The following is a 22,999-nucleotide window of genomic DNA, read 5'->3' on the forward strand; positions in this document are numbered from 1 at the left end:
AACATATCTTGGAGACTGTGCATTGCCTATACCTACAAAATAAAGGGAATATCAGTAGCATAGAATCAAGTTTGTTAAATTACAACACAAGGGAAATAAATCCATTGAAAACATTTTTTTTGGTAGCTGAAGAGAAAATGCCTTGCTCTTCACCAACTCATTAGTGGAAAGTCCAGGAGATGAGTGACTGTAGATGCTGCTGACCTTTTGTGCTGAGGTAGTGCATTGCCAGGGAAGAAGATCAGAAAAAAATATAAAGGAGTGCAGGAGAACAGGTTAAACTCAGTTCTATGTAACATTTTCTATACACCTACAATGAAAAGGCACTTTAGAAAGCAACAAGTTGAAGAAACTTCACATTACCTTTGTACTATTACTAAGTTGAAAATGTTGTATGCTTAAAGCTTCTTTTTGAGAGCCACCGGTGAAAAAGGCTAGATAATACTTTTTTTATGCCTGCGAGGCACAAAAAGTACTTTGAGTTAAAGAGATAATGCCAAGTTTATGGTCATTAAAAAAATTATTTAAAATTAGGTTTAAACCTAATACCTGAAATTTTATGACAAGTGTTTCCTTCCTTTGAAAAAAAATAATTTGCAGTTGCATCTTTCTATTTTCACTCTTCCCCCACTCCCACTCCTTCCTTGATATGGTGAAAATCCTAACAAGCAAGATACAAGCTGCCTGCAGTCAAATTTACTGCACACTGTCAATATGATGGAAGACATAGTATGGGTTGGAACTGCAGGCAGATGTGCAGTGCTATTAGTGCAAAAACTAAGTGTTCTCCAATACATAGCATAGATAAAAATTGTGGCTGTAAATACATAGAAAAAATTAAAAATTGTAAATAAATGAATGAAGACTGCTCTCTGTTCAGAACTGCCTTTTTTGTGTCGTGTTTTGCAGCAGAAGTGCCATGTTGAAGATTTCATACTGCCTAGGATTGTAATGAAATAGGAGCTCAGCCCTGTGCTTGATGTTTTCCAACTCTCTGCCACAGAACAGCTTGGAGTAAACAAGTCTGTTATTAACATGTTGCTCAAAAGCAGTTTGAAAACACAAAAGCTCCAACATATATTTTTGTCTTAAAAAGACACACTGAGAATTCTTTACTGCCTCAGGAAATAGATATGCAGCTTGATGGGTCATGCCCTGTTTTAGAGTAAGTTACACAGAATTTCTTTTCTCTTATTCAAAAATAAACAATCATGATCTGCCCAGATGTTCTTTTCATCTTTGCAGATTATTTATTTTTTCCAGATGGATGGAAAAATTTCCAGATTTCTTTTTTCCAGCTTACACAGACCAACTGTGCCACAAACAAGAGAATGATGCATTACAGTTGAAGATGGCAAAAGTTTGCCTTCCTCTTACTCAAGCAGTTCAAGCAATAGTGGTAGTTTTGAGATATAAGTTTGAGTATTTCTTGCACCCTCATAAGTCCATGAGGTCTTTGCTGACTGAAAATCCAGGTATTTGGAATACAGGAGAGATCCTTGCTGGCGGGCAGATGCTGTGTTGTACTTGTTACAGAGTAGGACAAGCAATGTTGTAACAATCTCCCTCCAGTAGCTTTCCTCTTCCAGCATGAGTTCCCTGCTCACCTTTATTTGTTGATGAGGAGATTAGCAGGCAGGAATGAGTGAAGTTAGAGCATCAGCTATTGGTGGAATAGTTTCCTGGCTCAATACTCCCAAACTAAAATCAGCTTCTGCAGGAGATTCCCTCTGTGCCTCGCAGCAGGTCTCAGCTCTGGCTCCAGACCCAAATATTTTGACCCCATGGAGGCCCAGCACAGCGCTGGTGTACAGTGCTGAACTCTGGGAGCATCCAGATGTAGGCAGCACACAGCTCCTCCAGCATGTGGAAACCTCTCTGATGGTGTCCATCACTGATGTCTTGTGGCACCACCAGCTCCCAGGAGCACATCTTCCCTAGTTCTTGCTGGGTTTTGAGGAAAGCACATGGGTTCCTAAATGGAAAACTCCCATCAGCTTCAACAGGGCAGCATCAGGCCCTTTGCATCTTCTGCTGTGCTGGTTTTCACCGAGCACCACCAGGCTGCATCAATTAGCCTGTTCCTAAAACAGATGAAGAGAAATTCTGTGTGGCTGCTGATGACACTGCCAACTCTTCATCTCACTTAACTGGACAAGGGGAAAATAAAGAATGAAAGGCTGTGCAAGTCTGAATTTGGAGATCCCTCTTCTCAGACACATCTGTTTCCATGCAAGCAAGAAGAAAATGGGTGACTAACACACAGCTCTGCAGCTCAACAGCTGGCCCCTGGGTCCTCCTCCATGGCACTAAATGTGTCCCTGGCAAACACAAGGTTGAGATTTTAAATGAGGAATTAATGAAAATGCACTCTTTTTCCTGCTTGTTGTCCCTTTAAATTCAGTTTCCATGGAAACAGCTATGGAAAGGCTGCCTGGAGGAAGCCAGGAGAGATCTCTGCCTGGCCGCCTTCCCCTCTGGGCTGCCAGCTGAGCCACCCCAATTGTCAGGCTTTTAGCCATCCCAATTGTCAGAGGTTTTTGCTATTGTCATTTACACTTGGAATATGAGTGATGACTCCTCATGGATTCCCTCTCTAAGGAGTCCTAAGGTGGTCAGCCCTGCTCCTGTCACCTGCTACTGGGCTCTTTGCAAGTGGAGCTTCTTTCCATCCATCTGGTGGAGCACAGGCCCATCTGAACCCCCTCGACAATGCTTTGCTGCAAATGTCACCCCTGTTAGAGACATCCATTGCACTCCTTTTTTCTTTTGAAACGTGGCGGTGCATGTGATTTGAGTGCACAGACTGAGCTGGGAGCAGTGGTGGAGGGACAACTTTGTTGTTAATTCAGTGTTTATCCGGGGGAAACATTTGAGATCCCTCCTGGAGTACTGCATCCAGCCCTGGGGTTCCCAGCACATGGCAGGCACCAACCCATCAGATAAGGTCCAGAGAAAAGAAACTAAAATGGTCAGAGGGCTGGAGCACCTCTCCTATGAAGACAAGCTGAGAGATTTGGGTGTGTTCAGCCTGGAGAAACAGAAGCCCCAGGGAGATATTTCTGTGGTCTTTCAGTACATTAAAGGGGTTCACAAGAATGAAAGAGAGACACTTTTAATTCAGGGCCTGTAGTGAAAGGACAAGGTGCAATGGTTTTAAAGAGGGTAGGTTTAGATTGGACATCAGAAAGAAATGTTTCCAAATGAGGATAGTGAAACATTGGAATAAATCATCCAGAGAAATTGTGGATGCCTTATGCCTAGAAGTGTTCAAGGCCAGGTTGGATGGAATCCTGAGCAAGTTAGTCTAGTGGAAAGTGTCCCTGCCCAGAGCAGGGTTTGGAACTAGATGGTTTTTAAGGTTCCTTTCAACCCAAACTGTTCTATGATCTTATGAGCAGGATCCAAAGCAGACTGTAAAGCAATGGTGTTTGTCTGTGTAGATCCATGCTTTTTCCAGGTGAACAAAACCAAAAGGTCTTAGACCTACAATATTTGGGGTGACACAGTCCCAGAAAATGTGGCTGGTCTTACTACTGGTGAGATGCACCCACTTCCATTTTTATTAGCATTTGAGGAGCCTCTAGTAGGTCTATGTAAGGTTGTCTTAAAGAAAACTGAATTTTCAGTGGAAGTTGACTAACAATATAAGATCTATGACCTGTCCACCCTCCCAGCTGAGTTCTGCAGACAAACACAGTTCCAATGTAAAAACAAAAGCAATTTTAAAATGTGATTAATTTTAAATGTAACTAACCCTAGTCAACATAATAGTTCAGTGTTAGCCATTATTGCTTCAGATACATATAAAAATGTTGTCCTCCTTGGTTACCTAGATGATTGTCTATAATTAGAAAGGCAGACTCTCATATCTGAGATATAATACTGAGATCATTTTTTTGTGAGCTAGATGAGCAATTTCTCCCATATTGTACCAGAAAAACCCTCTGCTTGCTGCTGGTACAGACTCAGATGGAGTATAACCTTCAATGTTGAACAACCAAGCTTCAAAGAGGATGTAAATTTCTCCTGGGGGGAATTCAGAGAGCAATGAACATAAGCCAGAGGTCTAGAAAATAGACCTATGAGACAGAATTGAACAAACTGAAGTTATTTAGTATGAGAGGAGGCAAATCAAAGGGCTATATCTCAGTAAAAGGATGAAGTAAAGAAGAGAGGAAGATAATAAAATGCATTCCATGCCATAGAATCATAGAGTGGTTTGGATTGGAAAGGACCTTGGAGATCATCTAGCTCAAACCCCCTGTAGTGGAGAGTGATACCTGCCATTAGATCAGGTTGCTCAGGGCCCTGGCAAACCTGGCCTTGAACACTGCCAGGGATGGGGCATCCACAGCTTCTCTGGGCAACCTGTGCCCGTGTCTCCAGTGTGCCCAAGTCTTTTTGTGCCCAGAGTGGATAGAAGGTAGATAACAAGGTTAAACTGCAAATGGGGAAAACTTCCCCAGGGATAGAGACAGCTGTAAAATAAGGACTTAGGTCTTTCTAAGCCAAATCCCACATCTCAAAGTAGGATGGGCAGGTGCTTTCTCTCTCCTGACATAGGACATTTTCAGTGTCTGAGATGCACTCCTATCTTCAGACAGCCTGTTCCAACTCTTCTTCGTGAGTTCCCTTTCTGGGAAGCTAAGCTTAAATCTTTACTTTTTATTCCCAGGAACTCATTCACCAGCTGTGTTTTCCTCACTTTTGTGGCCTTTGGGCACACCATGATGCTCTGATCCCTTTCACAGGAGCTGCTCCTCTAGCCACCATTTCCCTCCCAAACAGAAGGGCACTGTCATGGTAGTGCCTCCTCTGTCCAGGCTTCTCCTCCAGTTCCCCTAATCATTTATGCTGGGATAACTCTTTTGGTACCAGGAAGGAATAACTTCCTGCTTGGCTCTGCGCTATGCTGCCTCACCTTGAATCCTGCGCGCAGTTCTGGGTGCTGCAGTGTAAGAAAGACATTGAGCTGTTGGAGAGCGGCCCAAGGAGGCAATGATGGTGAAGGGTCTTGCAGGGAAGCTGTATGAGGAGCGGCTGAGCTTCCTTGGTCTGTTTAGCTCGGAGGAGACCGAGGGGAGCTCTCATCGCAGTTACAGCTTCCTCATGAGGGAAAAAGGAGGGGCAGACACTGATCTCTTTTCTCTCATGACCATTCTGGAGGAACAGCCTGAAATTTCTCAAGGGAGGTTTGGGCTGGATATCAGGAATAGGTAATTCACCCAGAGGGTGATTGAGCACTGGAACAGCTCCCCAGGGGAGGGGCACAGCAGAGCCTGACAGAGCTCAAGAAGCATTTGGACAATGCTCTCAGGCACGTGGTGTGACACTTGAGCACGTCCTGTACAGGACCGGGAGCTTGATGCGATGATCCTTAAGGGGTGCCTTCGAACCCAGGGTATCCTGTGACACTCGGACTTCCTACGGCCACCACGGATTCCCCGCCGCTTCCCACGGTCCCGCCAGGGCGGGGACTCGAACCCGCGGCCCTGCCTCAGCGAGGGCCCGCCCCGCCGTGCAGTGCGAGCGGAGGAGGTTTGTCCCTCGCGGGCCGCCGTGTGCCGGTGCGCTCCGCTGCCGCGCTCGCCGCCTCTCGTCTCGTCCGCCGCCCGGGCCGGCCCGGCCGCTGCCCCGCCATGAGCGACAAGGGCGAGCTGGACCTCACCGGCGCCAAGCAGAACACGGGCATGTGGCTGGTGAAGGTGAGGAGCCGCCGCCGCGGCCCCGGGCCCGGCCCAGCGCGGCCTGTGGCAGCCGGGTGCCTCCGTGCGTCCCCGCCCCGCCGTGCCCACGGTGGGCGCCGTGAGACCGGGGTTGCCCGCGTCGGGCTCGCCCTGTGGCCCGGGACAGCAGCTGTGCCTGTTCCCCTCCTCGGGGACTGCGCGGGGCCGGGCCCGGATGCCCGCTGAGTAAAGGAGACACCGCAGGGAAAGTTGGGCTGCTGGGGAGCTACACAGAATCAGAATGTCGAGGGCTTGGAATGAACCTTAAGGATCATTCAGTCCCAGCTCCCCCTGCGGTGGGCAGGGACATCTCCCACTGGACCGGGTTGCTCAAGGGCTTTTCCAGCCTGGCTTTGAACATTTCCAGGGATGGGGCACCCACAGCTTCTCTGGGCAACTTGTGCCGGTGTCTCACCACTCTGGCATCTCTTCCTTGTCCTTGCTAGTGGTTTGTGATGAGCAACAAACATGGCCGTGTAGCTTTTATTTCCTGAAAACTTTGAGCGCTGGAAAAAGTTTTGAGTGTGCCCAGATTCACGTCCTGATAAAAAGCTGTCCACATCCAACAAGGAAAGTAAACACCAGTGTCTTGTCATTACAGCTCTCTTTAGTGCTGGTGAAATACAGCTCTGGTGGAGGGGCTGTGAAAAGGTACTGAGGGTGTCAAATCAGACCTGTTTGGTGCAGGACCACGCTCCAGTCTGGTGCCACCACTAACAGGCTGGCCCTGCGCTGTTCCCTGTCTTTGGTGTCAAGACATTTTGCTGCCAATACCAGGGATTGTTTCAGAAAGAGGAACTTGAAGCTGATGGGGGAGCGTGTGCCCTGCCTACTTTGAGTCCCGTCTGGGCATCCTCCTCTTTTTCTGGACCTATGTTTATTCTCTTTTGGGAGAAGCAGTTCCTTCCTCCCATTCCTCCTTTAGGGATAGGTTCAGACATCAACTTCAAAGACCCTGTGGAGACAGGGTGGTACCCAGATACTTGTCCTGGGCGGTGAGGTGGGTGTAACACTATGATACTTCAGCTACCAAAACTTCTTGCTGTGGCCCTTAAAAATGGCTGGGGATTTCAGACTTGCTTTGCTGTGCAGAATTTTTGGTGGGCAGGTTGCTGCATCTGGTTCCTCCTCTGTACTGACACCTGAGTGTGTGGTGTCACAAAGCCACAACAAGCACTGTGCAAGTGCTCTAATTGTGGTTGCTTTTCCTGGGCCCTGTCAGTGACTGCTGGCAGCAGAAAGCTGCAGAACTAGACCATGACATGCTGAGTGACGGGATGACAAAATGGCAGATGAAATTAAGGGTTGAAAGATCTAATCTGGTGTGCACACAGAAAAACAATCCTAATTATAGATATGCAGCAGTTGGGTTTCTGCTGGTTGTTGTCATTCAGGAGGAGTGGTTTTCTTTTTTCTGTACAATGAGATAACTCTATAAGAACATGTCAAATGAGCAGAGTCAACATTGGACATGATTACAAAAGACACAGAAAACAAAGGAGAAAATATTATTATACCATGATGTTGCCTCTGTCTGGAATGCTCTGTGTAGCCATGGTGTCATCCCCCCTGCTATGGAAAGTGTACAGTGCACCTGGGAACAGAACAGAGGAGAGCACCAGGTCTGCTCCTGGCAACAAGGAATGATGGCTGTGGAGGGAACTCCTAAATGCTTTGTTACCTTTTAGGCTGGCAAGAGGATTGATTTGGAAGTCTTGTAGAGCTCTGAAGCAATGAGTAATGTTACGGGTGGATAAGGAAGAAGTGAATAGGTAAAGATGAACAAGAAAGAATCAGTTCAAACACTAGAATTAGAGGTGTGTCAGATTAATTCATTGGTGGGGCTCAGCATGAGCCAAGGAGGTACTGTTTTGCACAATGTGTAGTTAAACTTTGGAACTTCTTGCAGTTAGAAATTCTGAATTTCAAAACTTTGCAGAAGTTCAGACACAGTTAGTCAAACTCAGGCAAGAAAATTGAATTGAGAGATTAAAAAGTAATATGCTGCCAAACCTCATGTCTGCTAAAATACCCTAGAAATTAGAAGAGCATGCTGGGGAAATAAATTTTTTTCGTATGTTCCTCCTGAAGGAGCTGCTCTTGGCTGCATTTGGAGACAGGACACTGAACTTGCTTGTCCTTTAGTCTGATACAGTTTGGTGTTTCCTGAAGCAAGGAATTTTCAGGCACATTTGTGCTTACAGTTGGTGCCACTCTGTTTAATGAGAAAACAGGACTGAAAGGAAAGCTGGAGTATTACTCTTCCAAGTAAATGTTGATGTAGTCCTTCATGCATGTGTTCCGAACTTATGTCTGTCTGCTTGTATTGTAATGAGAGTAAAGAATATTGAAAAGATGCTAACAGTGATAGACCATAACATGGGGTAGGCAGGATTTTATACTTTGATTTCCTTTGGACTTGAGCTTGGAAACAACCACATCTGTTAATAGGACTTCCAACTCAGTGGCAAGACAGTGCATGGTACCTGTACTTTTTTTCTTCACTAGCTAGGACAACGAGGATGAATTTATCCTTCCTTTGGGGGAGAGAGCATTCAGCTCTGATGGAATAAAACACCTGGCTTATTTGATTTCCTTTTAGCATCCATTGTGCTAGCACAGGAAGTATTCCAGAGAGACTACTTAACAGGCAATAAAAAAATGTAGTGGTGAGTATTTTAGAAGCATAAGCAGTAAAAGGAGGTACCATAAAGAGAGTGAATTACTTTAGTACAAATCCAGAAAAGCACTAGGTTTTTATTTCTGTGTTTTCAGTGAAAGCTAAGGTAGAGAAATAGTAAGACCATTTGGTTATGTACTTGTGGTGAAGCTCATTTAGTGTTAGCAATTAGAATGTTAATTTTCTTGTTCCCTGAGTATGTTGGTCAGATTTTAAAATTTAATCTGCTGCATTGTTCTATAGCTAGAAAGAGGATATCTTTATTTAATTCTTCTTTGTATTTTCAAAGAAAAATTTAAACATAGACTCTGACATCAGCCTTGGTTTCTGTTGTATGCACTGTGTATGTATTGCTATATAGAGAAAGAGCTAATTTAGTTTTTTGCAGAAAAGTGGAAGTAATTTGTTACAGAGAGGGGCTGCTTGAGTTTTCCCTTCTGAAGGGGGGTAGGAAGCTGTGCCCAGGCTGAAGAGATGAGTGGAGCAGGGGCCCTCGTGTCCCACACTGCCTGTAGAGTGCCTTGTGTGTGCTGCAGCCTGGGCAGTGCTGTGATGTGAGTAGCAAGAGGAGAGCAGCAGTGGGGAGAGGGCTTGGAGTGATGCTCCTTTGTATGTCACATTTGTTCTAGTGATCAAACTGTCATTTTTTTCTTTTTTGGAGAGAAGAGTGTTCTTACCTACAAACCCCAAATAAAGACTACTTGTCCTGAAAGGCTGCGTTCAGTTGCCTTTCATTGGGCAGGCACTCTGTCCACAGGTCACTCTTTCTGTGCATATGCAGTTCTCAAACTCCTCCTGTGGGATCTGTGAAAATTCTGCCTTGTAAAAACAGGTTGCTCTTGATTTCTGTGTATTCTTTCAAGGATTGTTAAGATTTTGAAACCTGACTCTTTACCATAATTATTGTGTTAAAGTTAAAAGAAAGGTGCAAAATAAGATGTCTGTGGCATTTAAGGCTTTAGTCTTTCTTGATTGTTTACGTCATTAGCATGTGGGTGTGTGAGTAGCACCTGGTTTTAGCTGAAGTACCTATGGATAGCTGGAAGTAATCCTTTGATCACAGCCCTGCATAACCCTTTGTCTTTCTCTGCGAGGCCTTTGACTGCAGGTAGGCCAGCAGAAAGATGATTAAATGCACTCTTTGAGACTTTCCTATGCAGTATGATTGATCTGCAACCTCTTAATCTGACTTAATTCCCAGTCTGAATGTATTATATAGCAAGTCAATGATTTTAACACCGTAAGAGCCCTTCACTCCTTGTCCACTCATACTGAATGTGCATCTACCTAATTATCTGGCAGTATAAATAGAGATTAGGTGCAAGCATGTAATAATACTTCTGTTGAGTAGCTGAAGCATGTCACAGCATTTATCTTGAGTTTAGAAAGAAAACAGTATCTGATCTGGCATGGAATCTGTTGTAGAAAGTTACCACCTTGAAAACTGGAAATATATATATCAATAGATTGTGCCAATTCATGGCTTTCTGTTGTGCTTTTGTGGTGTTTTTGACCAAAGTTGACTGAACTTCATGGGAACCTGGACTACCATTTAGTTTGTCTGACCAGTTGGAGGCATCTGGATTTTGTACTTTTTCTACAGGTACTTCATGGGGTGCTGTGAGTCTAAAGCTAAAAGTACTAAGCACCAGTTCCAAGAGGTGGAGTTCTTGAAGAACTGATAAGTGCAAAGGTAGTGTTTACTTAATTTGAGCTTCAGGAAGTTAGGAGGTTGTTCTTTGTCAGTAAGTTATTGGAACAGGCTCTTTTTCTCCTCAGCTTTGTTTAGTTTTACTCCGTGCAAGACAAAAATTAGGCTTCCAAGTGCTTCTTTGCTGCTTGAAACAGAAAATGCCGCAGGCATATCTTAGTGTATTTCTCTTCACTGCTGGCTGTGCCTCACGCTGTTTTTCCACATGGGCACAGATGTTTCCAGTAGCTGTGGACTGTGTGAGCCAGGACAAACTTTGCTGTGCCAGTAAAGAACATGGCTCTAAAGTTTTGAGGAGTGTGCTGCCTGAGGCCTTTAGTGTACATTTTGAGCCCAGGTCACTTGATGCTGCAGATACCACAGCCTTTGCAGCTGAAGGAATTGGTGTATAAGTGAGGTAACAGCACTGCAGCAGCTTTTAATTCTCCATTTATGCAGGTCTTATTTCTGTCCCTGGACTAATCATGACTTTGTGCAGCTGTTCTGGAAAATGGCTTGGGGTGCTGCTCTGGTTGTTCCACCTGCTAAACACAAAATCATCCCAACTAAAACACAGAAGTCACCCACTCCTCCTAGCTAGATCAGTCTGCTCTTTCCACATACTGGCCAGCTGCACAGAGACTTTGCCCAGTGCAGTGAAGAGCTGGGAATGAGTGATGGGAGGCAGATTTGCCTAGTGTGGTGCTGCTGTTGGAGGAGTGGCAGTAGGCTGTGGTCTTGAGGTTTGAGGTTCCCTGACTCTAAGCCTTCCCTTCACTCCAGAAATTGCCTAACTTCTCATCACTGTGATTGGTTGGTTGATTTTTTTTTTCCCAGAGAGATGATCATTTCTAATGAATATTTAAAAGTACAATTTTATCTGATAAAATATTGACACTCCTTAGTTTAAGAATTTGATGCTGATCTTTTTCTGCCTTTTATGATTGGATAGTAGCATTTGAGATTGAAGTTACTAAGATTTTTCTCTCATTTGAGACTCTACATTCGTGGTTTTTTTTGTGCTACATTATTCTCTTTTCTCTCTCTAACTACATATATACACATATGTGTATTTATGTATATGTGTACATGTATATCTGTATAACAGCTCACGAAGTGGGGTTGCATGAGCTTCATAAAGTTCAACAAGGCCAAGCACAAGGTCCTGCACTTGAGTTGGGGTAACCCCCAGTATCAGTGGATAGTATCAGAGGAAAGACTGAGAGCAGCTCTGAGGACAAGGACTTGGGGGTGCTGGTAGGTGGGAGGCTGGATGTGACCTGGCAATGTGCACTTGCAGCCCAGAAAGGCAGTTCTGTCCAGGGCTGCAGCAAAAGCAGTTTGGGCAGAATGTCAAGGGAGGGCATTCTGTCCTTCTGCTCTGCTTTGCTCTGCTCTGTTGAGATCCCCCTGGATTGCTGTGTCCTGCTCTGGGGCCCCCAGCATAAGAAGGATGTGGACATGCTGTAGCAGGTGTGAAGGAGACCACAAAGATGATCAGAGAGCTGGAGCACCTCTTCTGTGAAGACAGATGGAGAGAGCTGGGTCTGCTCAGCCTGGAGAGGAAAAGGCTCCAGGGACACCTTACAGGTGCCTTCCAGTGCCTCAAGGGGGCTGGTGAGAAAGATGGGAACAGACATTTTAGTAGGGCCTGTAGCAGTTGGACAAGGAGGAATGGTTTTAAGTGAAAGGAAATTTAGACTAGATGTAAGGAAGGAATGTTTTATAATGAAAGTGGTGAGGCACTGGCACAGGTTGCCCAGACAAGTTGTGGATGTGGCATCCCTGGAAGCATTCAAGGTCAGGTTGGATAGAATTCTGAGCAAACGGATCTAATTGCAGATGTCCTTGCTCATTGCAGGGGGTTTGGACTAGATGTCTGTTAAGGCCCCTGCCAATCAAAACCCTCTATGGCTCTCTCTTGTCTACTATATTCATCTCATACTTTATTCTGAAGTGGTCAAGGTAAAAGCATTTAAAGTATTTACCCATACACAGTTTATATGGTATTTTAAAATCTGCTCTTCTTGAATTCTGTTGTCTTCTCTTAGGTCCCCAAATACTTGTCTCAACAGTGGAGTAAAGCCTCAGGAAGAGGTGAAGTGGGAAAACTAAGGATTGTCAAGTAAGCCTTTACATTTACTGGTTGCATTTCTTAGAAGTTACCTATGTAAAATAAGAATATGTTGCACCTGTTCTAAGACATAATCCTCTTTCTTGCCAACAGTGTGCATATTTCTCTGATACAGGATCAGTGTTTGCTTGTGTAGTGATTAGGAATATAAATTGTACAAAATTATACTGGGGAGTCACTCTGTCGCGTTACAGGAGGTTTGATTTCCTAGGTTTAAGGAAACCTAATTGCAGAATTTGGTTTTATTTACATGCGTTATTTTGCTGCTTCTGTTTTCACATGCTGACTTTTCCCACTTATTCTTGGGCATCAGCCTAACAAAAAATTGAATAGCCCTGAAGATAAATAAAAAAACTAGAATTTGAATTAGCTATATTTTATCAGGAAAGCTAAACTTGAGGAATTAGGCTATGGAAGCAGTAAATATTTTTAATATTTATAGAATTAGTTATTATAACAAATATTTATGTATTTATTAAATATTAAATATTTTCTTTTTCAGAAATCAAGGAAGAACGGAAGTAAGTAATTGCTAAAGTTTATGTTTTGAATTCTAAAAAGTGTTTAAAATGTGCTGGTTTCTAATGTCACATATTTTTTGTTATACCTCTAGCGAGGCATTGTACCACAGAATCAGGAGGAGAGAATTCTGTTAGTAGCTCTGCCCATAGATGCCTGTGGGACTTGCATCAGGTCTCTCTGTTCCCTCACTTTGTTTACCTTCTCTTCAGACACTTTGAGATGTGTTAGTACAAAAGGCTGAGGAGGATGCACAGGAAAAGCATGTGGTGCTGGTGTGAAGCATCTCTCTTCAAGCTTCCTTAGCTTCTCTATTGAGTGTACAATGTGAACATGGCAAAGGAGCTGTGTTTAAACCTCTTCTGGACTGTATACAATTCAGGAGTCCCAGGCTAGTAACACTTGCTGTGGTACTTCAGCACTTTTTCTGGAACTCAGCTGGCTGTGCAAAACATTTTTCAGCACTCATACTGAGCAATGGCTGAAAACCTGTTATGCCATATATTTTAACAAGTAAAATCAAGCTGTTCTCTGACTTCAGGAGGAGGTAATTTACAACTTTTTGAAAGCTAAGTAAATTTCGTTTAGAACATGAAAGCTTTGAATTCTGTATTTTGACAAGAGATCAGTGTGGAAGGACTCTTATCTTACTCTTTATTTTTGAAATAGGAATATGCTATACTACTTGTGTTTTCTCTCTTTTTGTTTCCCCATAACTTGGGAAACAGTGTAATTGAGTCTGTTTGGTAACACTGTGGCAATTGTGACTGTTAGGTGTCATTTACTTTGAATGAAGAGCTTGCAAGCATCAGTGATATTGGAGGAAAGCCTGCTTCAGTCAGTGCACCAAGGGAACATCCATTTCTTCTGCAAAGTGTGGGAGGACAGACCTTAACAGTGTTCACAGAAACTTCAGTAGGTAAGTTAGAATTAAAGTTGTTATGACTTTTCCAGTATGTCTGCTTTCAATAATTCAGTGCTGTAAAAGATAGAAGACTTGTAAGTCAGATTTTGGTGTTTTCTGCGTAGATAACGCTGTTGTAATTTTTTTGTGTCTGTCTGTTTACTTGTGTGATTGAGCAGCTGATTTAAGTTCCCTGGGGTTATCATGTACATTTCATCTCTGAGTCTGCTGGAGAGAGCAGGGGGAATGTGGAATGCACTGCAGAGTGCAGTACATTGTGTACATTCTCCTTTAGGGTTTTGACTGAAAAAGCATGGTTTTGTGTTCCCACGTATTTTTTGTATGAACTAGTATTTGGGTTTTTTCTCCTTAAATTGGCCTCTGCTGTGAGTACAATTCTGCAAGAATGCTGATTTTTCCTCTGTTCATTTTTAAAAATTTAATCAGTTAAATATTGTGCATTTCCCAGCAACTAGAAAGGGTTATTTGAGGACTGTGGATTTACTGAGTAGAAGTTATTATTTTAACTGGGAGCAAAGGGTGGTTAGTTACATGAGAAATGATTGGGATGAAGCACTGACTAAGCATAGACCCTGTCAAAATTGTTTTTGTTTGAGATTAGCAAGCATAACATACAGTCAATGAGTTTTCCTGAAACTAATTTAAATGCAAAATGGCTAAAATATTTTGCTGTTCTGTTTAAGTTGGTACAGTGACAGTACAGTCAAAAATATACTTTACTGTGCTTTTCTTGCTTGAATTTCTTTGCTTTGAAAAATGAACATGACACAAATATTCCAAATTCCAGTCAGATTCCTTACAGGCATCAGATTTCTGAGGTTACACTCATGTGCTTAAATGTGTAGGCATGTTTTGAGCTCCATGTCCATTTTCAACAAATTTCAAAGTGAACTGTGGCTGGTGGGAAAACAGGTGACTGAAGGGTGGACTGTACAGATGTCCCAACTGAAGGAAAGGCTGCTGCTGTATTGGATGCCAGAAAATCCCCATGGAAAAACCCACTATACTGACCATGAAAACACAGTCAGTAAGAATTTACATATCTTTGCACATCAGTCAATCCAGAGTAAGGCAATAATAACAAATTGAAATTCATTCATTCCTAGGTTCACAGATCAGTATGAGTCTTCATATTATAATTAGCATATTTTTTTCTGAAAAGCATGTTGTCCTTTTTCTTTTTTTAATCTGCACCATGTAACACAAGCGATATATCAGTTTCAGCCATGGGCCAAAGATTAAGCTGGTATGGAACTGCAGATGTCATCTAGAAGGGTGCAATTGAAGAATTAGGCAAATGAAATATGGATAAAAAGTGCTTCATGCACTACTGCTCTCAGTCAATACCCTTATTGAGGACTGACTCAAATCAACCAGTGCAAATGGCGTAAAGCAGTTGGGTTTGTTTTGGACAGGGTGGGGTTTTTGTTTGATTATGGGTTTGTGATTTCTTTCCCCCCCTCCAACATTTTTTTAAACACATTGAATATCCTAAGATCTATTTTCTATGTAGTCCTGTAACACTGAGATCCTTATGTTGGAGTGACTGTCTTTTTGATGGCTTTTCTGAAATATGCTGTGATCTTGGAAGATGCTGTAGGCAGTTTATATATTCTGGATAATTCAGCACTTCACATTGACTCATCAGGTCATTTAGAGCAAGCAAAAAAGGTCAAATTCGACAAGTAATTTAATATTTTCTGCATGATGTAATTTCTAGTCTTCTGAATGGATTTTCTGTAGGTTTTATTTTGCTTTGTCTTAACTGAACTATGCTTCTCCTACTTGTAGTGTTGGGAGAAATCCTTTAGTTCTTTCATTGTAAATGTCTGAATCTCTTGTGGTCCCGTATTTCTTAATGGGCAGTAGACTCATCTAAGGTGCAATTTATTGTGTCCAAAATGTGGATCTGAGCTAAAAGGAAGCTTGATAAAGTGCCTTCCATCCCAGATACTGTTAAAAATCTGGCCTGTGCTGGCTTTCACATGTGCTACGTCTTCTGCTTGGATTAGCTCTGGGATTTCTCCCATTTATTTTCTTTTCCTTTTTCTGTGATTTGAAATAGCCCTGGTGAATAATACTGAGTACTCTGATGGTGGTAGTTGCAAAGTCCCTTTGCAAGGCTGTTGCACATGTGAGCATTGCATTGTCTCCTTGCTGGGCAGATCACTGAGGCCTGTGGTGGCGTTCCTGAGCATGAGTGTAGCAGAGCTGGTGGGAAGCATGGCTTCTGTCATATCTGCAGAGGGATCCAAAGCACACTTGTCTCTTGCTGTCTAGGTCTTGCTGTCTAGGCTGGTTTTGGTGTTATTTCTGCATTAAATATGAACTACATTCTGTTCCATAAACATCACCATATGTACATCAACTGTTGCTATGCTACAATGCTATTTGTGCTTCCAGTCGTTTTATCTCATCTTTGTCATCAGCTGTCATAGCTGTGGTTTTTTGGTGGGTGAGAAGCAGAAGATTTTGCATATATTTTAATGTGTCTTATTGAACAAAATGAATTCTTCATATGTGCATATGGCTAGAAACTATCTAGGGGCAATTCATGGCTCTGATACATAAGGTATATTTGGTTAAAATTGTTTTCTGAGCTTCCTGCTGGCAGACATCCTAACATAAGATAATACTGTAATTTAACAGTTTCTTTCCTCATTGAAGGAATGGGAAGACACTTTTGTTAAACATTTAACTGCAGACTTTTCTGATTATGATTATACATTGCTTTCCTTACTACTTTATTGCCCATTGCTTAATTTTTTTCTGCCCACACGTAGTTTAGGTTTGCTGGATCTTCATGGAAATAAAATTGCAGCTTTGCTAGAGATAATGATAAAAGTTTCTTATTGAACTGGTTTTTGGAAAAATGTGCTACTAATATGAGTTGTGAAAACACAGACCTTGGCAGGCAATTGCATCCCAGACTGTAAAGGACTGATGGGTGGAGGAGAAGATTTTACACTGTAGACACAGATAAAGTGTAAGATATTTCTGTAAAGTTGGATAAGGTGATTCATTTTATTTAAATTTTGAATATATCTTCACAACTCCCCCTCCATAAGTGAATAGCCGTAATGTCTATTTTTGCATCTTTAAATTCTTTCATGCTCTTTCCATCTTACTGAAAGTAAAAAGTGTTCAGAGAATTCCATTGACAGAACACATATCAGAGCTTTGCTTCTGAGCAGCATTCATGCATGGATTGTCTCACTGCTTCATGCTTCACAGAACATTGCTGGCTTTTAATCCTTTGTTTTTCTTCAGTTTCCTGGGCCTTCTCTCCTTCAGAAATTCAATTAGTGACACTCAATTATTTTTTGTGTTCTTGTTCAATAATTCATGTAACGCTGCCTATGTACCCAAGAACAGCTCCTTTATTCCCTCATTCCTTGAAAATTCTCCCATTGTTTTGAATTGTTGGGGTTTTCTCCTTTACAGAGCTTCTCATATATGAAAGGACCTTTTCTGAGTTCGTACATGAATCACACCTACCATATAACATACAATGTGCAATTGTGTTCCAGCAAAAATGAATATTCAGAGGTTTTTATTCTGTATTTTGTATATATATATTTTTAAATATCAGCTATGCTCAGCCATTAAAGAAATGTGAAGGGAACAAACCCTAATAAAAACCTTTCATTAAAGCAGTTTCTTCTTTAATTGCACTTAATTATTCTCAGTAAAATACAGTGTGCTCAGAATCTTGATGCCTTGTAATACTGTTTCCAGTTCTGTTAGGTAAGTGTCTGAATTCTGAAATTCCTCATCAGACTGCTATTTAGGAAATAAACACCCTCACTGTTCTGCCATCTTAGTGCAGCCTGATGAGTTTTGACATTCACCTGTCTACATTATCAGTACTTTCCAATTATTTCTGTTCAGGCTGTCACTTCACCACATAGTCCAGTCTCCAGAAGATTTTGGGATCTAACTTAATGCTTCTTTGTTCTGTTTTGTACTTCAGTCTTTTCTGAGTAATAGAAGCAATAGCAGCCTTTCAAAACTATGGCATTTTGCACATTTCCAAATATTTTTGAGAACCATAAAGATGAAAACCTTGATCAGAAAAGGAGAATTTGAGGCTCAAGCTAGTTTAATTACAGATATCACTTTGATGGCTCAAAATTTTGTGTGTAATATTGAGATATACAGTCCATTTAGAAAACAATTGCAGTTGCTTGCATCATACCCATTTCTCCATCTCAAAAAAATGGAAATTATATTTATTTAATTACTTATGCTTGTTTGAGGGTTAAAAAAGTACTGTAAAGCAGGTTCAGCTGGCTGGCAGGGATAAGCTAATTTTATTTTCATTTCTGTTATTAAAACTATAGACTGTTAATTCCTGTACAAATTTAAACAATTGAGGATATAACACACAAAATACAAGGTCTGTTAGAATGGGCTCCGTGTGATGGGAAGAGTCTTTTTGCAAACTTCATTGATTTAAAATACCTTTTGTTTCCAGTCTCACTGATGTATATGTAAAAATCCGACACCCTACCACCACCCACTGCCACAATGACAGCAAAAAGCCCACTAACAACAAAAAGCCCCAACTAACCAGCCCAAATCTGTTGATGTTGATCAACTCCTGCATGTTGTAGAGGAGGCTGAGCAGCTGTGGTCTGCATTAATTAAGTATATTCAGTAGATGTAGTACAACTGCCTTTACCTTCTTCATTATATTAATGCTGAGAAGATTTTTAAAGCAGAGCTTGTGACCTAATCATAATAAAACTGAGTTGTCTAATGATGAGGAAGAAAAATGACACTTTCTTACTTGAATTTTGCCTGGTTTTTTGTCTCTGCGGTTGAGGGCAGATACAAACACACACACTTTCCCTGTAGATATGAAGTACCTTTATTGCCATTTGAATCAGAGATGCTCCTAGCAATGTTCAAGTGTGATGTATTTGGCAATAGTTTCGGTGAGGTAACTCAGGTCTTCCATTGAAACTGAGTTGGAATTAAACAGCTTTAAGCCAGTTCCATCTTGCTTCTCACTTCAGACAGGTGTTTGTATCTTTGTATGTTTGTGTGTTCTTCATTTCATCCTCTGCTTCTTGTGTGTTTACTGAATGTTTCCTTCATTAAGCTGCAATTGAGTTAGGAATTGGTTGAGCATTTATTTTAAGTCATGCTGTCAATGTGCCAAATATGCACAAAAATTACATCAATGAGAAAATACTTGGTTTTCTGCAAACAGGCTATCCTGGATGTATGTCTGAAAGTTGGCAGGGATCTTTACTCACTTTGTGAATACTCATGGCTGGGAAGGAGCCATATAATGATTGTTTCTCATAGAGAAAGCAGGTGCCTTCAGCTGCTGAGGCTAATGACAGCCACCTGTGTAAAGAAAGAAGGAGCTGGAAGATACTGGTTTTTATGTTTGCATTTAGTCCTCAGGCTCTCAAGCCATCTCAATGAGAAAAGAGGGACAGAAGCCTTCAAAGCCAGCAAGAAAAAGGTTTTCTAAAATATTTCATGTTTTCAGTTCTTTTAATACCCAGCCTGTAAATGGCAAAAATTATCAACCTAACTGAACTCGAAAATTACTCTCTGAGTTAGAGCAGTAATTCACTCTTGCCTGTAAGTAAATAGCTTGTAATGACAGCTGTAACTTGCCTGAGTTGAAAGCAAAGGACAAGTATGTTTTACCATTTCTAACTGTGTTTCAGGGAAGTGAAAATGTTCTTTTTGTTCTCTGCATCAGAGGATGCATAAAAAGGAGGAATATAGGAGGAACAGTCAAATATAATACTGACAAATTAATGGAGGGGTTTAATCTTACAGGGCTTGGTAGGGGTTGTAACTCAGGTTACCACAGTACATCTACTGGCAGCCATTTCTTGAAATGTGGGATTGGAATTTCTTGCAGAAAGCTGCTTCTGAATCTGACCAGAGTGATAATTTTTTAGCAAGTCACTTTGCAACACTGTGTCTGTTTCCTACATATGATTCTCTGCTGCATGGAACAGGAGATATTTCTGATTATATGTATTTGTTGTACTTGACAAAAATACCAATGGACCATAGTATCGTTGTAGGACAAATAATCAGAGAGGAAAAAGCTTGAAGAAATAAATTCTTCCATTGCCTGTAAAAAGAGTAGAGAAGAGGTTGATCAAGATCAAAAAATTACCTAATGCCAATTAACAACATTCTTTTGCAGAACCCTGATTATTTTTGTAATAACCAAAAATGTTTGTCTAGGCTAACCAGTGAGATAAATGAATAATGTACATTGCTTGAGCATAATCCTGCTACTGATTTTATATAAATGTGTAACTTTGTTCTTGCAGAGCTCAGTCAGAGGTGCAATAGAGTTCTCTCATTTAAGCTGTGAGGGAGTTTGGGCACTAAAGGACTTTTTTGTTGCTCCTGGTAGCAAATTATTCCTCAGAAGGTATATTTATAAACATTAATCAAATCCAGTGATTTTGATTTTATCATAATCTATCATTCTTTACTTTGCAACCCAGTTGTTGGATGTAATTTCAAATAATCAACACAGAAACATTGTGATTACTTTTCTGTTTATTTTTTTTCCCAGAAAACCAATCAGAAGAAAAATCAGAAAGTGGCAGCACTGGTGAGTACAGACATTTTCTTTGAAGCACTTAAGAAATTACTTATTACTGCAGATTTTTAGTTTTGCTTCTTAAGAAGTTAGTAAATTTAAAAAAGTGCCTTTTAAAAATATTTTGTAGAATATCATAACATTAAAAAATAACTTCATAACTGTTTATCTGCTGTGCCCAAAAGTTTAAATTATTACTATTTTTTATTTAAAAGAAGGAGAATAAAATGATTGATGAGGGAGAGGTTTAGAATGTAATGTTCTTTGCAATGTTGTTTTAGATTTTTTTTTTGTTTCAATTTGTTGTTTGTCTACCTTTAGTTTGAATTCTTTTCTTTAGGTTGGAAAGTTTGTGACACTTTTCCAGATCTTTTTTACTTGATTTCAATTGCATAAACTAAGCAGTCATAAAAATAGTCCATAAAAAGTAGTATTATCTCTGGTGCACATGGATTAAATAGTATTGGGACTGGAGTGCAGTTGTTACGTGGTAATGGCACAGAGAAGAGATGGCTCATGTGAAAGGTGTGAAAGAGTTTCAAACTCCTACTTTTCCTTAAAAGAATTTCCTAAACAAAACTCTAATGCTAGTGGGTGTTTGAAATGTCTTCTCGAAGGTACTTTTTGGACAATTAAACATGGAGATGTCTGCTTTTTCTAGTACGTGGCATCTTTGAATTGCCTTTCAGCATCAGATACTGTCAAAAGTGTATAGTTTGTGTCTGGCTAGAGGTAGGGTTTGGGTTTTGTTTTCTGCAGCAGGGATTTTTTTGTAAAATGGTGATTCCTTCTATTACACTGGCCTAAGCATGTCAGAAGGCTGGTGTTAGTCTGCAGACTTGTACTGAATCCAAGGTGTGGTTTATAGCTTGCAATTCCTATTTAATTGGTAAAACCTGTTCAGTCTGATTCTGTGTGAATTGTGGTGCAGTTTTAAGGTAAGAAGGAGTACTTCCTAGAGATTGGCATTTTATACCACTGCAAGACTGAGATTCATGGCTATGCAGTGTCTCATGTAAATCAGATATTGAGATTTTAGCTGCTAAAATGAATCAGAATTTTGATACTTCCATTTAGTTGTTTTTTAGTTGTAAGGGTGCACTCTTGGTTTTGTTTTGTTGTCATTTGTGTTTGAATGGTTGAATTGTCTCTCTTCACTTGGTGCCTCCTCCGTGTTCCGTGAATGTTGTGTAAGATGGCCACGTGTTCAGTTGTTTGTATTTTTGCTTCAGCCAGAAGAATTAGTTACTGTATGGTGTGAGCTGTTAAAATATGCTGACAAGATAAGTTCTAAGCCCATTTTATGGAATCAAACTGGATATGGATTCACTCTTTGAGTCATGGTATTTGGTTACCATGGGGCACATAAAGGAGGACTCTCAGCCATCAGTTACACTATTTGCTTATTCACTGTTTTCTCAAAATCATTGTGGAACTCAGATGACCTTTTCCAAACTACCTCTCAGGTAATTCAGGCTATGTAGTATTCATTTTTTCTGTTAATCGACTGTTTCTTTGCCTACATCAAGTGCTTTTGAGGCAAAGATGATGTCTTTTATGTTTTTATTTAGCATGTTAGCATAAGAAGATCCTTTTGAATCTTACTAAATTAAAATATGTAAGGTTTAGTCATAGTTAGTAAGTAAAGAAAGTAAATGAGATATGACATTCCAAAACCATTTGATTTACATCTTTAAAAGATGTTTACATTGGCAAGATGCTGTCAAACTTTGGAATTTATGTTGTAAATCCTTAGTATTATGTATGACATTTTTAATCACATTTATTGTTGGGCTAGTTGTAAACCACCTAGAAATGCCATGATAGTGTTGCTACTCTACATGATGCTGTTTGAGAGAGATTGTGAGTGATCCTAGATCACACCTAAGTTCATCTGGCTGGTGTCCTGTCCTCAGGGGGGGTCAGCAGCAGATATCTTGAGATGAGAGTAAGAGCAGTGTAGAAGCGCAGTGGTACCTCCCCAGAATACTTCTCATAGAATCATAGAACAGTTTGGTTTGAAAGGGATCAATAAAGCTCACCTAGTCCAGCACCCCTGCAATGAGCAGGGCCATCTCCAACTAAAACAGCTTGCTCAGACCCCTGTCCAACCTAACCATGGAGGTTTGCAGAGATGAGCACCTGCCTCCTTTCTGAGGAACCTGTTCCAGCTTCTTCCAGCCTTTAGTGATTCACAGCTCAGAGAGTTCTAGAACCAGAAATTATGGAGTTTTACCTAACAGGACCTCGTGGAGTTTTCATCTATGAAGTGTCCCTGTTGGTTGAGCCTATGTAAAATCTTTAGTATCTATAATATCTTAAATGATGTTTACAGTCAAAATATTCAGGAATCAAGATGTATGTGAGACAAGTTCTCTTAAACTAAATTTGGGTTCCTTTTGCATTTGATCATTTTAGATCAGTTTTTCCATACAGAAATCTATTTGTTTAGAGCTTGTGATAAACAGTGCTTGGTGATTCAACTAGTGTTGTTTAGTGCCTGAAGGCTGGTTTATGCTAAAAGTGAAAGGAGCATAGCAAATAAGACACTAAGCTAAAGGAAAAGAGAAATGAGGATTGGCTTTCCTTGGTCCTATATGAGGATGAGCAAGCAATTTAAATCCAAATATGTGTATGTGGCTCTTGTTTGTTTATGACATTGCTTGCACCTACCTGAAAGTGCTGTCAGTGGTGACAGAAGCTGTGAAAACCAAGCATTTGTGCCAGTAT

The 22,999-nt window shown here is 41.0% G+C and overlaps 1 protein-coding gene across 1 annotated transcript in view; it reads left to right on the top strand.

Moving 5' to 3' along the window:
• Positions 1 to 5,576: 5,576 nt before the first annotated feature.
• Positions 5,577 to 22,999, top strand: part of GTF2F2 (general transcription factor IIF subunit 2) — a 78,021-nt gene continuing 60,598 nt past the window's right edge. The window contains exons 1-5 of the mRNA XM_058045806.1: positions 5,577 to 5,708; positions 12,151 to 12,224; positions 12,736 to 12,754; positions 13,527 to 13,671; positions 20,243 to 20,281. Of these exons, the coding sequence (XP_057901789.1) occupies positions 5,643 to 5,708; positions 12,151 to 12,224; positions 12,736 to 12,754; positions 13,527 to 13,671; positions 20,243 to 20,281 (343 nt within the window). The 5' untranslated portion in view covers positions 5,577 to 5,642. The remainder of the gene's footprint in view (positions 5,709 to 12,150; positions 12,225 to 12,735; positions 12,755 to 13,526; positions 13,672 to 20,242; positions 20,282 to 22,999) is intronic.

Source organism: Melospiza georgiana, chromosome 2 (assembly GCF_028018845.1).
Source record: "Melospiza georgiana isolate bMelGeo1 chromosome 2, bMelGeo1.pri, whole genome shotgun sequence".
NCBI lineage: Eukaryota > Metazoa > Chordata > Aves > Passeriformes > Passerellidae > Melospiza > Melospiza georgiana.